At 43.6% G+C, this 13,686-nt stretch overlaps 1 protein-coding gene and 1 non-coding gene across 4 annotated transcripts in view; both read right to left on the bottom strand.

Annotated features, from left to right (window-relative positions):
* Positions 1 to 1,140: 1,140 nt before the first annotated feature.
* On the bottom strand, positions 1,141 to 1,222 carry TRNAS-GCU (transfer RNA serine (anticodon GCU)). Its single transcript has one exon. It is a non-coding gene; the product is annotated as a tRNA-Ser (tRNA).
* Positions 1,223 to 11,188: 9,966 nt separating this feature from the next.
* The window catches only part of MAPKAPK3 (MAPK activated protein kinase 3), a 46,824-nt gene continuing 44,326 nt past the window's right edge, over positions 11,189 to 13,686 (bottom strand). For all 3 annotated transcript variants that reach the window (XM_062585375.1, XM_062585374.1, XM_062585377.1), the window contains one exon: positions 11,189 to 13,040. In XM_062585375.1, the coding sequence (XP_062441359.1) occupies positions 12,882 to 13,040 (159 nt within the window). In that variant the 3' untranslated portion in view covers positions 11,189 to 12,881. The remainder of the gene's footprint in view (positions 13,041 to 13,686) is intronic.

Below are 13,686 nucleotides of genomic sequence, written 5' to 3'. Positions count from 1 at the left end.
GTAAAGACAGTCTGCCTTGCTACGTTTGCATACATATTCATTTGTTCAGCTGCTAGCATTTTCTATAAGTAATTTGAAAACAAAAGGAAGAAATGATTAAAAAGCATTTCTGGAGAAATGATGGAGCATTGCTGCAACGACTTTGGTAGTTTGCTTCCTCTGCAGCTGAAATAGAAAAGTTCTGTTAACTTTCCTACATAGCAGGTAACTAGGACATAGCATGCGATTTCTCTGGCAAAAGGTTGGCTTCTGATTAGTGGAAAATTCTGACAAACTCTTAAGTCAAGTATCTTTCACAAATAAACAAAATATTTGTATTATATGCAAGGATGGGGACACCTACAGACCATCTTAACCCCCTACTAATATCCTTGTGGCAATGACAAATCACACTATTAAGTATCAGTTACCAGACACTGATATTCATTTGGCTCAAAATATAGGTTTTTCTTTATTTAGTGTCAGCTAAAGGGTTATGGTGAAGGCGTAACCTCAATCAAATGAAAAGCAGAAAGTTGAGCAGTCTCAAGAGAGTACAATCCTTGCATCTCTGTGTTTCTCCTTGCCCAAAGTAGACTGAGATGATACTTTAGACAGTTGCTTCTAAAGAACTATATTCCTTTGGCAGGAGCTGATTTTTTCAGCTGTACTGATGTTCCATCACTACTGTTAGCATTTCCCACTCAGTTCAGCCAGAAGGACCAGCCACAAGAAAAGCAGCAGGCATCCACGTTAGTCTCGTTAGCCTCACTGCAATGATCAGCTTAGGTGTGTTATCATCAGAGACAAGCACCTCTCAAAGCTCTCGGGATGTGGCCTTTGGATTTCTCAAGTTTCCCTCCTCCGTCTTTCCTTTTATTCATTCCAAATTACCCCTCCAAACTTTTCCTTTCGATCACAGAAAGGTTGAGGTTGAAAGGGACCTCTGGAGATCACCTAGTCCAACCTCCCTGTCTTGAGCAGGGTCACCTAGAGCACATTAGACAGGGTTGCGTCCAGGTGGGTTTTGAACATCTCCAGAGAAGGAGACTCCGCAACCTCTCTGGGCAACCTGTTCCAGCACTCTGTCACTCTCACAGAGAGGAAGTTCTTCCTTACATTTTAGTGGAACTTCCTGTGTTTCAAAAGCCACCGCGCTGCCGACGAGGATGGGATTCGAACCCACGCGTGCAGAGCACAATGGATTAGCAGTCCATCGCCTTCACCACTCGGCCACCTCGTCCACTTTGATCAGCTAGGAAAGCCGATGCCCTTGATCTGCTCTGCAAACCATCTGCAGGTTCACATCCTTTCTTCTGGCCTCCAGGGAGCAACAAAATAGCACTGGGAGGAAAATACTTCAGTACCATCCAGAGAAGAGAAAAAATACAGACAGGACCTGGAAAGCCTTAGTACAGCAACAGACTCCTTAGCAGCTCTGTATAGGAACTGCAAGTAACCAGTTAGGGAATCAAAGAGCATCTTTCCTCTCTGCCAACAACAAGCAATACCAGCTGCATGAGCACTGAACGAATTTCCATTTCTGATGATCTCTAGCTTGGCCTGCAATGTTCTTACCCCCGGAGAAGTAGATGACACTCCTGCACTGCACAGAGAAACGAGAGGATTGATCTTAGACTGTCTGCTTGCATACGAAACTTTACTCAATGCGACTTTGGTTTATGTACCACACATTTTGTCTTCCTGTACTGACCTGAATACTGCAATGTTTTGTTTACAAACACATCAGGGAACATTGGTTTTGCCCTTGCCCTACATTCCCCTTCCCTGTTTAGCACCTCTAATATATTTCCTTTTTTACTCTTATTATAGAAGTTACTACTTCATGTTAAATATTTTAATCATTTACTGGAATCTATAGGCTTGTGAAGAGACTTCATTTTCCACTGTTTACAGGGTCAACATTGAATTTATTTACTGATATTAAACAAACACTCTACTATTCAAAAAAAGTTCCCGCTTTGATTCATGTTTCTAAGAGTATATTTTTAAAATAAAAGATCAAGCTGAGAGAGAAAACTTTTCTTGCTGCATTTATCATTTCCAAAACAAAGCAAAACTCAGACTCACCTCTTCTGACATCCATTTTCATTCCACTGTTTTTTTGCGCCATCAGACTACTCCCTCTGCACACCTGCTCTCCATCTCCATTTGTCTGATTAATTATCCTCACTCCTTCTCTACAGGCTTTGACAAGCTTCTCTTCCTTCTCCAGCTTCATCCCAATTTTTTTACCTTGTGCAGCTTAAAGCTCCACCACCGATGCGCTGGCTCCTCTCAAAATCAAGCATAATCCAGAAACCACCAATAAAAACTATCTTAACTAAAGTAAAAATAAATAGGAGAACATCATGGGTAAATACCAATTTTAAAAGAATTTTTGAATTAAGCAGTTGTAGGAGCAGGAGCTGGCTCATGGTTATAGGTTTTAGTGGGATATGTATTCTCCTAGAGAAATAGCCATATTCAGAGAGATCTGTACAACTGCATTATACATATTATTTCCTTTTAGATTACAGATAGAAGAAATTTTTTTGCAAATTTCATGCAAATGCTCAGTAATATTTTCTGTACCTGAACACATCACATAGCTGCTTCTCATTTTTTTTCTCACATTAGACTCACGTGGTAGTATATGTTATAACTAATTCCTATCAGGATTTCCTAATTATTGCTCTCTTGTTCCGCTTTCAGTTTGTTGAACCTTGCTGAAAAACCCTGCTGTTCAACTAAACATGTGAGTGATGTGCTCTGCCACTCACACTGATTTTATTATGGAAACGTATTTGTATTAGCATGTGATTCAAAAGCAGATGCACAATCCTCAAAAAGACGGACGGGGGTTTGTTGAGGGGGGTTATTGTAGAGAGCACCGATGGCCCCGTGTTTAAAGTGCAACCGTGGTATCTAGTCTTGGGTTCAGTTTACCTCTTTGCCCAAAATTCCTCATGCAACCTTTCCAAGTCTTCCAGCTCCAGATTCTCAAACGTCAGTAAGGACTCAAATACCTCACTATTCTACCTGGAGCATTTTGCAGGACTGGCAAGGGTTGGAGCACGGGTATGACACGGGCATTTTAGAGAACTCACGGAGAACATGTTTGGAGGTGCACAGAGGCAGAGAGACAACAGGCAGCACTCACCCAGCTGAGGCACTTTCCTCCTCTTTGTCAAGGGAAGAGGGAAGGGAGGAAAATACTTCCGAGTAATTTTTCACAGAGCCATTCAGAAGCAATTGCACAGTCCCACACTCTCACCAGTTATCCTTTTCTTGCACACGGATCGAAAGCAACTTGCACTTACTAGATGTCACTGGATCCTTTTGCCTTGGGGGTTTTGGCTATCTTCACAGCAGATCCATCCTCTACATGTAATAAAAAGGATCAAGACATGTATGTAGGTATGGTGAGTTTTAGGTGTCCTGACAAAAAGATTTGGCCTCACACATCCCACCTACAGTTTTGGTTTGATCTCTCCCCCCACCCCCAACATGTTATTACTGCCTATGAGTCACTTCATTAATCCAGAGAGAAGGCTGGAAAACAAGTGAATAAACACTGCCTCACAACCTTCTGTCTGCGCTATTTACTTCTCTGCTAATGAATGAACAGCTAAAAAACCAGAATTATCCTAATTGGGGACATTCAAAAGGACATCATCTCCTCTGTCAATAGCTGCTGCCCGGGTCTGCCTCTGATTACACCCCGGCGTCAGAAGATGCTCATGCCCAAGCACCCTGCCAAGATAACTGTCCAGGGAAACAGTGCAACGGCACATACAGAGAGGCTAAAAAGAAGAGCAAAGGAATCTTTACAGGGCTGCACCTTTCCTATAAAATAAATAAATAAAACAATGACTAGGAGAAGCCCCAGACAGAGTTCTGGTGCTGGACACAGGCTCTGGCCCCCAGCTACGTAAGGTCAAAACTCCCTCATACACACGGTGCTGGAACACAGCGTACGCTCAGGTTTTGGAGCTCACTGTGTCTGCACAGCTTGGGCTGCTCATTTATCACAGATATGGTCTGCAACGTCCTAGTCTCCCTTTATAAATTTCATAGCTGGCAGAGTGGGCCTATGCGTAGTGACAAGAATAAAAACAGAGGAGGAAGGACTGAATGAGGAACAAATTGCTGAAGCCTCCGCTTGCCCTCCAATGGAGGAATGAAAGGAATTCAAGGTCTAATTTCTGCCATTATGGAAATCTGGGTTCTACTCTCCCTTGCTGCTCTGCTGCTGCTAGGTCTGACACTGGTGCAGAAACGGACACAGAGAAACCAAAGCTCCGTGCAGCCCATGCTTCATCCTAACTCTTTCCTGACTCACAGGCACACCTTAATCTTTTCTCGCCTTGTCTGAAAACATTACATGGGGTTAAACTTTAGGATTCTTATGTGAAACACCCTAAGGTGCTTAATAATTCCCTGTCAACTTACAGGAAAGAATACTGCTTGGTTTCTTGATAAAATCATCACGTAATGCACACAGAAAGCACGCTGAATAACATTCAGTATACTATGAACACATTAACACACACACGAACACACAGAACACATTCCTCTCTGATCCCTTTTCAAAGAGGATCTATGGAGTTCTCTGCCGAAGACAGCTAACGTTCAGCCCCCGAGCTCACCGAACCTACCATCCAGCAGGACACTTAATTCAACATTTGGCCATTCCTCGATTGCTTCCCTTCGTTGTTCCTGCCAGCCAGCTCAGCGTGCTCCCACCATATACTGGGACAGCAGCACGGCTCTATCGAAGATGTTTTTTTCCTGCTCACCTGCCTCGGGCTCCGCAGGGCGTGTGTGGGGAGGGCTGTCTCAGTAAGCCTGGCTGGAGAAGCAAGTTCTTGCACCCAGATGCCGCGAGTATGATCGGTCCAGCCTCGCAGCACACATACTGCTCGCTCCTACTCACCATCAATGTCACAGGGCAGCGTTTCATCCCGTGCTACCACCTTCTCTCCTCCAACACGCGCCTGCTGGCACTGGGGCAGCTCGCACGGAAAGGATGATGGGGCACTATTGGCCAGGCAGCTCCCTGCAAAACTTTAATCTTCTATAGAGCGGACGTACAGGTACTAAGCAACATGCACAGATAGACAACTCTCTCTGTGTGCCTTTAGCTGCTTTGCCCTGCCTCACTTGCACGTGTAGAATAAGGCAGATAGAGCAAAATCTCTTCCCCAGTGCTCCTCTCCTCCCCTTCTTGGGCTGTGCAATGGCCAGTGGCTGGAGGGAAAGAAATAATAGAAAGACATGAAACAATGCAACATTTACAAGCAGTGAGGTTTCAGTATAGAATTCTTCACACCAGAATATATTTCTATACATGCATATATATCTTCAATTTGTACTTCTAAATTGAAAGTATTTGAGCCACTATCCTTGAAAAACGTTCATGTATTTTAGGACATGTAGCCTTAAAGATGTAAGCCCATAAAATCAGTCCTGACACAGAAATCTTTGACATGCAAATCCAGAAGACTAGTGTGCTGTTAAAAAAAACACATTGGCAGAATGCTATTTTTGATTAATAGAAATTTAAATTAAATTTCTCCTTTCAGACATGGAGTAGTTAATTCTAATCAAGCAAGCTCAAGGTTTTCAGTTGCCTGGGTAAGACTAATTAGATTCTTCCATATTATTAGTTTAACATATTTAATCATACATAGTACAAACATCAACTTCCTTTCTAAGTCTTCAGTGGAAATAGTTTTCTGATGTTGAGAACAAAACCTACCTCAAAGGGAAATGCATGATTTCAGGAGTACTACACAAAAAAGTTCCAACCTTAAAAAAATGCTATAAAATGAGTTTGCTCAGTACAGAACTACTTAGATTTCATATAGAAAAAAAGCAACACTATGTCAAATTGGAAGAATGGAAAGAAGGTTGGAGGAAGATGACTGTACCTAAGCTTTGAAAGCAAACAATATTAACAAACTAAAGGAATCTCTTATTATCACAAGATCCCTGTCAACCAAGCATATAATTGTGATAATCCGACATGGAGGAGGTCTGTAGTGATAGTACTAGATGCCTTATGACAGTTGGGTTCTTCTAGAGTTAATGATTATTATCCATCGTTCTTCAAAAAGTAGATTAGAAAATGACTTTGTGCAAGAATGACAAATTCATCTAAAAAACATTTGATGGCTCAATCTAGTGCCAGCCTGGGTTACAGCTGGATGCAGACAATCTCTTATGTAATAAGGAGGTAGACCTCGCTGAGTCACTTTAAATCAGGAAATTCAATTCCTTCCTACTCCTCAGATTTAACATATTCCAGAGCAAAAAGCTTCTACAGGATTTTTTTTTATGTTTAGAGAAAAAAGTGAAATACTGCAGTCAAGTAATTCCACAAAAAGTACCCATGAATCCCAAGCAGCGTAAAATATAACAGAGTGACAAAATGAAGAAGGAAAAGGAAATCATAGGAGTTAAAAGGCAGACTATTAGTCCATCTCATTTTATTCTTTGTCGTAAAATGAAGTATTCTACACATAGACTTAAAAGCTAGAAGAGGAAAATAAAAGTATTTCTTCTGTAAGTGGCAACTCATCAATTGGAAAATGCACGAGCAACATCAAGCAATTTTTGGAATAACAATTTTATGACCCTAAAATGGTAATTGAAAGAGCTGACTGAAAAAAGTTACAATCCCACAGGAAAAGGGATTTTAAAATACGAGATTTTCCTAAGAAAATGAAACACGTTTATCCTGAATAAAGCTTAACCCCCCCTACCCCCAAGTTTAGACTATTCCACGCAGGAGCTGGAAGGGCTGGTGGCACCACTTCCACCCACAGCTGGAGAAGGCACTCCAACCTCTGAAGGAATTCTCCGTGGCACGGGAGCACAGCTGGGCTGCGTGCCACACCATCGCGAACGGGACTCCCACGACTCTGAAGACCAGCAAACTGCTGGGTTACCTCCAAAGGAGGCACTTGTAAGTGCTTAAGAGTACACTCAGCATCCGTTCTCAAATGGGCAGAAAAAATGCTATGTTCTAGCCAGGCTCATTTCCCTGTGAGGTTTTTTTCCATTGCCTCTAATGGTGCAAGAGTCATGTTGTAGCAGAATTACAGTTTTGCATAGCACAGGGACATTTTTCCTACTGTTCCCCACTGCTTGTGTTTCTCCTCCTTACCATATTACATACAATGTGGATTCTTGTTCTTGCCAGGTAGTGGGATTCCTTGAAGATCTTCCAACACTTTAAACTGCTACAAGAGGTTCAGAAGAGAGAGAAGAGGTAGTAAAACTGCAACTGAGCCAAAACAGAAGAGGAGTTTGCATCATGGAGCATGTTAGCCTGGAGACAACTATTTCGGGTTTTACGCAAGACAAAAGTCATACACAGTGATGAGCTGCAAGACAGAAATGCAAAATCTCTGAAAGCAAAACAAAGTTAGCTTCACCTTTTCAGGTGTCTCCTTTTCGCAAGCAAAAGGGGAGATCATTCAGACAACTATGAGAGAGCAGAACTTAATCAGCAAAATACATTTGTTCAGTTGTCAGCTGCTCCTACAAAAGAGCCATTTATTTGGTATACTAACAGCATTTATTCAAAAGTCTCATTTATAAATATCAAACTCAGCATTACTTTAGATTACCCCAGCAAAAAAAAAAAAAAAAAAAAAAAAAAAAAAAAAGAAGTATTAGTTGTATATCCATCTTTAGGGAAACTTAATTTTTTCTGAATTCAGAAAAATGCTCTGGGTTGAAGCAGCAGCTATTACCCTGACCAGAATTTCCTTAATCATTACCGAAGCAGTAGCATTTTTATTTTAACAACCTGAATCCTCCTCCCCCAGCAGTATTTCTCTTCTAACACATTCCATTCTAATTTTAGTCTTTTGAGAAGTTTCTTTTCCAGATCAACCCACTCTTTTTCACATTTAAATAATTTTCAGTTTTTTAAAGAGCTTGGCTTTAGCAGGTGTTTCAGTAGCTAAGCAGTAAGAAATGTCTCTTGAGAACATTCTTCCAAGTTTCCCAAACGGATTAGCCTGGAAGTTTCAGAAGAATATTAGGCAAAATTGTTATTTAATTTAGCAATGCTATTTAATTTCAAAAATCTGAATTAAACTCCTAAGCCCCTCCCCCCAAAAAAGCTCCTTCCACCCCTCTCTTAAAAAAGAAAAAAGCTCTTAAACTCCTTGTTAATGAAGAAAAAGGGGGTGATAAGAAGCAGTTGCCACACTGGCAATACCTGTAACTAATCTGAATGCAGTAAAACTCAACAAAAATAATTTTAGAAGCTTAAAGTGGAAGAAAATGGTGGGCCTCCTCCTCTTTTGAATTATTTCACTTCAGTGCAGCCCCAGCATCAAGAATGCTAAAGGGTTTGCAGCCATGAACCAAGTAAGTATATTTTAGAGGCTAAGAGTAGAAAACTACGCTGCCCAAGCAGCAGAGACTTTACAGGTAATTTGGACCCTGTAGCCCCATGCAGTATGGTTATCATTGGGTTTAGAAGCTGAACTGATGCAAGGTCAAGATCCTTTTACACTACCTTTAAGTACCACTCCTCCTCAGACAAAATAGTCTGGTCCTTCATGTCACCTCCAACTGTTTGAAAGCTGCATTTTGGCTCTTTCTGCTCCTGGAAGCTAAAACCGCTGCACTATGCTTCAACGACTGCTTCCCCCTGCGCTGCCACGTGCTCCGGGGAAACCTGCCGGCGCCGCTGCCTCTGCGCCGTTGCGTGGTCAGAGCAGACCTCTGAGATCGTGGCACCTCCTGCACGCGCGAGGTTGGATCTTCCGGAGAAATGTTAATACTAGGCATCGCTTACGGATTTATCAAGACACAGATTCACCTATAGTCACAGGGCTGATCTTGCTGAGCTTCCACGTTTCTCTAGGGCGCAGAACATCTTCCTCTTCCAGCGGTAAATAAGGCTCTAATAAAAAGCTGACTCTACCCTGCTAGGTCAGTACAGAGGCAGCACCTGCAGCAAAAAAATGAATTGCAGTGTAATACAAGAGCAGACATTTCCTGTCATATTTTTCAGTATGACATACTATTTCCATTTTCTACTCCCTTTGCCCCATTAACTTCTTCTAACCTCTCAGCCTGAAGAAAATTCCTATTTTCAAACCGCAGTTAGTACTCAAAGAGCTTTCCTAGCCGGTACACAGCTTTCAAGGAAATGTTTCTCCAGCAATTTTTTTTTTTTTTAAAGCTAGGATTGCTCTAACCAGAGTTTTCCAGAGATGAGATGTGTTTAAGTACCTACCTAAAGTAAAATGCATCTCATATTGCTTGTCAGCTTGCAATAACTTTTTAACAATATTTTTGCCTTTAACAAGTATGCTTTTGCTGCAAAGTTTGCTTCCTCTTTCTCCTTCTACTTAGGCTCTCTGCAAGCAGTTGAGCGTAGATTAACCCCTGCTCCCTATTGTTAACGCCAGTTTAAAGCCTGGCATATACTTATGATTACATGCAAATATGTAAAGGCTTCAGTTCCCTCCTGCTCACTGCAGCTCTTCTCAAAGGCGCCTTTGTCTAAACACGGACTGAATAAAGTCTGAACGGAAAAGAGGACAAGAAAGTAGATCAGACGGAGTCTGTAGCACTCTCGTTACAGCTCGCACCAGGCGAGTCGGAAGCTGCTTCGTAACTGGGCCTCCAGACCCCAGGCAGCGGAGCGGTCGGAGAGAAGCACTCCCAAGCCGGCACGCCGGGGTCTGGCGGAATGCAGCGGGCGAAAGCGGGCCAAGAGTGCGCCACTGGCGCCAGGTCTGCCTGGCTCCGCGGCACGGAAGCTCCTCGTACGCAGCGCGCGGCCCCGGGGGCGAGTCAAGGAGCGGCGCGAGGGTGAAACGCTACCCACGTTTGCGCGTGTGCGGGAGGGAAAGCGCACATGAGCGAGCGAGCGCCGCCAAGGCACGTGGGGGAAGGCAGCAGCCCATATGTGGCAGTTGGGAAAAGGGCTGGGGAACGGCGCAGAGCCCTTCTGCTGCTTCTCCTATGGAAGTAAACAGACCTTCGAATCCACACTTTGTCGAAGCCTTCTCTATTGACCATTCATTTTGTCTCGCCCTTCCCAGCTCTTTATCACTATACGGCTGCTGAATATGCAAGTGAATAATCCATTTTATAATAGTCTTACCCTTTTTAAGGGCAGGCCATAAATTTGGGCTCCGAGCAGCAGTGTCTAAGGCAACTACCATACTGCGTGGGAGATCTGCAATGGCTGGGGGAAGAGGCGACAGCCAAACACCATGATGAACACGCCAGCGCTCTCCACAGCCCGCGTGACGGCAGGCACCTCGGAAAGCCGCATCTCTTGCCAACCTGTGCCGCGGCCAGCACCCACCGGGTGCCGCTCGCCATCACGCCCTGCAAGGTGCTGCAAGAACCGCCCCCCCCCCCAAAAAACGCCGCAGGAGCCCGGGGCAGTGAGTTTGAGGTTGATGCCAGGCACTGGTACTTCCGAAGCTCTTCCCTGCCCGGCCTCGGCGCGGCCGGGAAAGCGGCGCAGGCTGCGGGCAGCCGCCGCCGGGCGCTGCGCGGCGCCGCGGCCGGTAGGTGGCGCCGCAACCGCGGAGCGCGGCCGCGCCCGGCTGCACCCCCGCAGCCGCGCACCAGCTGTAACGGATCTGCACATATATATATGTATATGTACGTGTGTGTCTATATCTATCTATCTATCTATATATGTACACACACACACGCCGCAGCAGGACGGCGGCCTTTCTCCTGGCGGCGCAGCACGAGGCCCTGCTCCTGGCCGTGCTCCGAGCAGCACTGCGCGCTCTTCCGGGCCCTGCCTTCCTCGGCTTCCCGCGGCGCTCCGCAGCGTTCGCCGACGCGGTCGCTGCAGGACGGAACGCAAAACCATTAGTCTGGATTTAATGCGATGGGAATGTCCTACCCTACGGGGGCAGGAACACGCTGGTGCTGAGCCTTTGTGCATCGCTCTGGCAGTATCTAGATAAATTTAAAAAATATTTCATGTTCATCCTTGCAGAGATTGAGATCTATAAACAAAGCCTTGAGAACTTAAAAAAAAAAAAAAAAAAAAAAAAAAGTCAAAGTTGGGCAGCCTTTGAGTGTAAACATCATTAAAAACTTTCCTTCTTCTCTTCCCCCTCACCTTAAACACAGATGTACCTTGCAAAGCAATACAACTCTGCAACATCTCAACCTCAACAGGGATGACAGGAAGAAGGAATGCTGGAACATGATTTATTAAAATCGGTTTACAAAATCCTAGGACTATTTACAAAGAAGAATGTAGGTCTTGTCCAGTGCTTTAAAGATGGGGTAAGACAAGGTCCAAACAGGAGACCAGAAAAGGCTGAAAGATAGGACCAGACAAGGTCCAAAGCCTCAAACAGATCTTTGGTGGAAGTAACAAGCTCAATGTGGCTTTCAGAGTCTCCAGTCAGATTAGAAGATCTGGATCCTTTCTGGAGCCTTGTTTTTCTTTTTAACATTCTTCTGAACCTGTTAACCCATGAAGTACTCGGTGTGCCTACCACAAAGAAGCTTTTATCTGCATCACTGGAAGCGCTTAACTTTCATCCCAGACTCTCATAATACTTTCACAAATATTTGCTTCATCTCAGTTAACAAAAACAAAACAAAATGCATAGCAAGAGGAAATATTTTGATCATAGAGGTAAAACAAGATAGCAAACCATGGCCAGGATACTGTAAATCAGATGTTTAGATTAGAAGAGCAAAAAATGATATCGTTGTAGGCAACCTCCCCTTAGATGGCAGAATTTTTTGGATTCAGAAGCACAGTCACAACACTGCAAATAAATTAGTAACCCTCCTCTTGCTGCCCTCCAAGAAACAAAACACCCCAGCCCCCCAAAACTTCTACGAGTAGCACTCTTCAGGCATAGGATCTGGAGGTAATCACCAGAAGGGATGCTGCCAGACAGCGGGGCCCATTCACAGGACACACACTTGCCATTTCTTCTCGAACTTCAGAAGTCTCTCTTCAAGAACAGTCTCCAGTATACAACTGCATGTCCAGTTGCATGCCCTAAAGGCTGTGGATCCAAGATGAACAGCGACATTCTCTGCAGGGTACTTCTGACTAATTAAATCCTAATTAAAACTCTTTATATAAAAAGTACTGTTTAAATTAAAAATGTTACAAGGGAAGGATCTGACAGTGGCACAGATATAACATCATGGTTACAGTTTATAAAATGAACAAGTTATTAAATGTGACCAATCAGCTCTTCACATAAGACCACATGAAGACTTTATGAAAATGCAAACGCATGGATTTTTCCATACAGCAGCAATAACTGTTGTTCACTGTTTAGGTCACATTCTGTAACTACAGGAGGTAAGTTTGGAACTATTGACTATTCTTACCAATTCTAGCATGAAATGCTAATCACATACATCCAAAGTAGAGCTGCACCTGTGCTATTTTTGTAAAGAGCAGTGACATTTCCTTCCTCCTTACCCAATGCTCACGTCTGAGCTCCTAAGACCCTTCTAGCAGAACACCTGGCATTTTTCCACTCCCAAGCTTAAAATGGCTGCAGAAGTCACTTTTGTAGATGGCTGTTAAAGCCTCAGTGCACTAATAAACTGAGGCTGCCTCCTCTTTGTTCCTTTCCTTCAATACAGTTAAAGCCAAAACACAAACATTTCTGGTATTGTTGTATCTTCCCTAGCAATACGCAACAGAATCATGTCATATAAATTAGCCTTTAAAGCAAAGCCCTGATTCAAGTCATAAAAACGTAATTTTTCACACTGCCCCCTTTTTGCAGGATAGCTTCTTCACTGTCTCAGTGCCATGGCCTTTGTTGTACGGACTGAACTGATCATAATCACTGTAAATCACTCCTTTTAGCTTTTACCCTCCACCCACAGGTCCTTGGCTTCTCTTCTCACTGGTTATTGCACCCTGGGGCTGCAGAAGAGGTGCCTGCCTGCTTTTGCTTCTTCCGGCGTTTGTTCAGGAGGCGGTTGTTGGATGTTTTCAAGTCTTTAATTTTCACCTGATCATAGTCCACCCTCATGGTAGCCAAAGCGCTGGTCATCTCCTCCTGAAATCAAGAAAACAATTTATTGAAAACCCCGAGGGATAGACAACACAGCCACTCCGTATTATCGCCAAGAGATGAACGTTCAGAATGCAACCCTCTGTTAGGCTACGACCAGAAATAGCTGAGCCCTTTCTCTTGCACTGGACTATGACTAAAGGCTTCGTTCTACTCACGGACTCATTCAGGAAAGGCTATTCACAAAGTGCATCGCATGTGAGCAGCCAGGACCACACTCAGCTGGCCTAAATTCCACCGTGTCCCTGTGCCCGGCATTTCTTCCTGGCTGCTACTGAATCTGGGCCTCTTACAGCAGTCAGAGTGCAGCTTCCCTTGTTCTGTTACCAAAGTAGGTTAGCAGGAACTAGAATAAAGAGTCTACACAGTTATTTAAAAGTATGCTCTTGCACTCCTCCTTATTTTGAATTAAAAATCAAGCACAGGCAAATCTTAAACATTTAGTAAGGTTAGGAGCAAAAATCTGCTTAAGTGAATGTCTAAGAATTTAGATATTCTGAAAGATTAGTCCACAGAAGGAAATAAAGATTAAAATACTATTGGAATGCCAATGGCCAAGGGAGTATCTTTGGAACCTATACAAAGCAAAAACATAAAAGGTTCTCAAAAATGTTGAAATGAAGAAGACTAA

Source organism: Rhea pennata, chromosome 12 (genome assembly GCF_028389875.1).
Source record: "Rhea pennata isolate bPtePen1 chromosome 12, bPtePen1.pri, whole genome shotgun sequence".
NCBI lineage: Eukaryota > Metazoa > Chordata > Aves > Rheiformes > Rheidae > Rhea > Rhea pennata.
The sequence above is the reverse complement of the archived record's forward strand: the minus strand, read 5'-3'. Positions and strand labels throughout refer to the sequence as shown.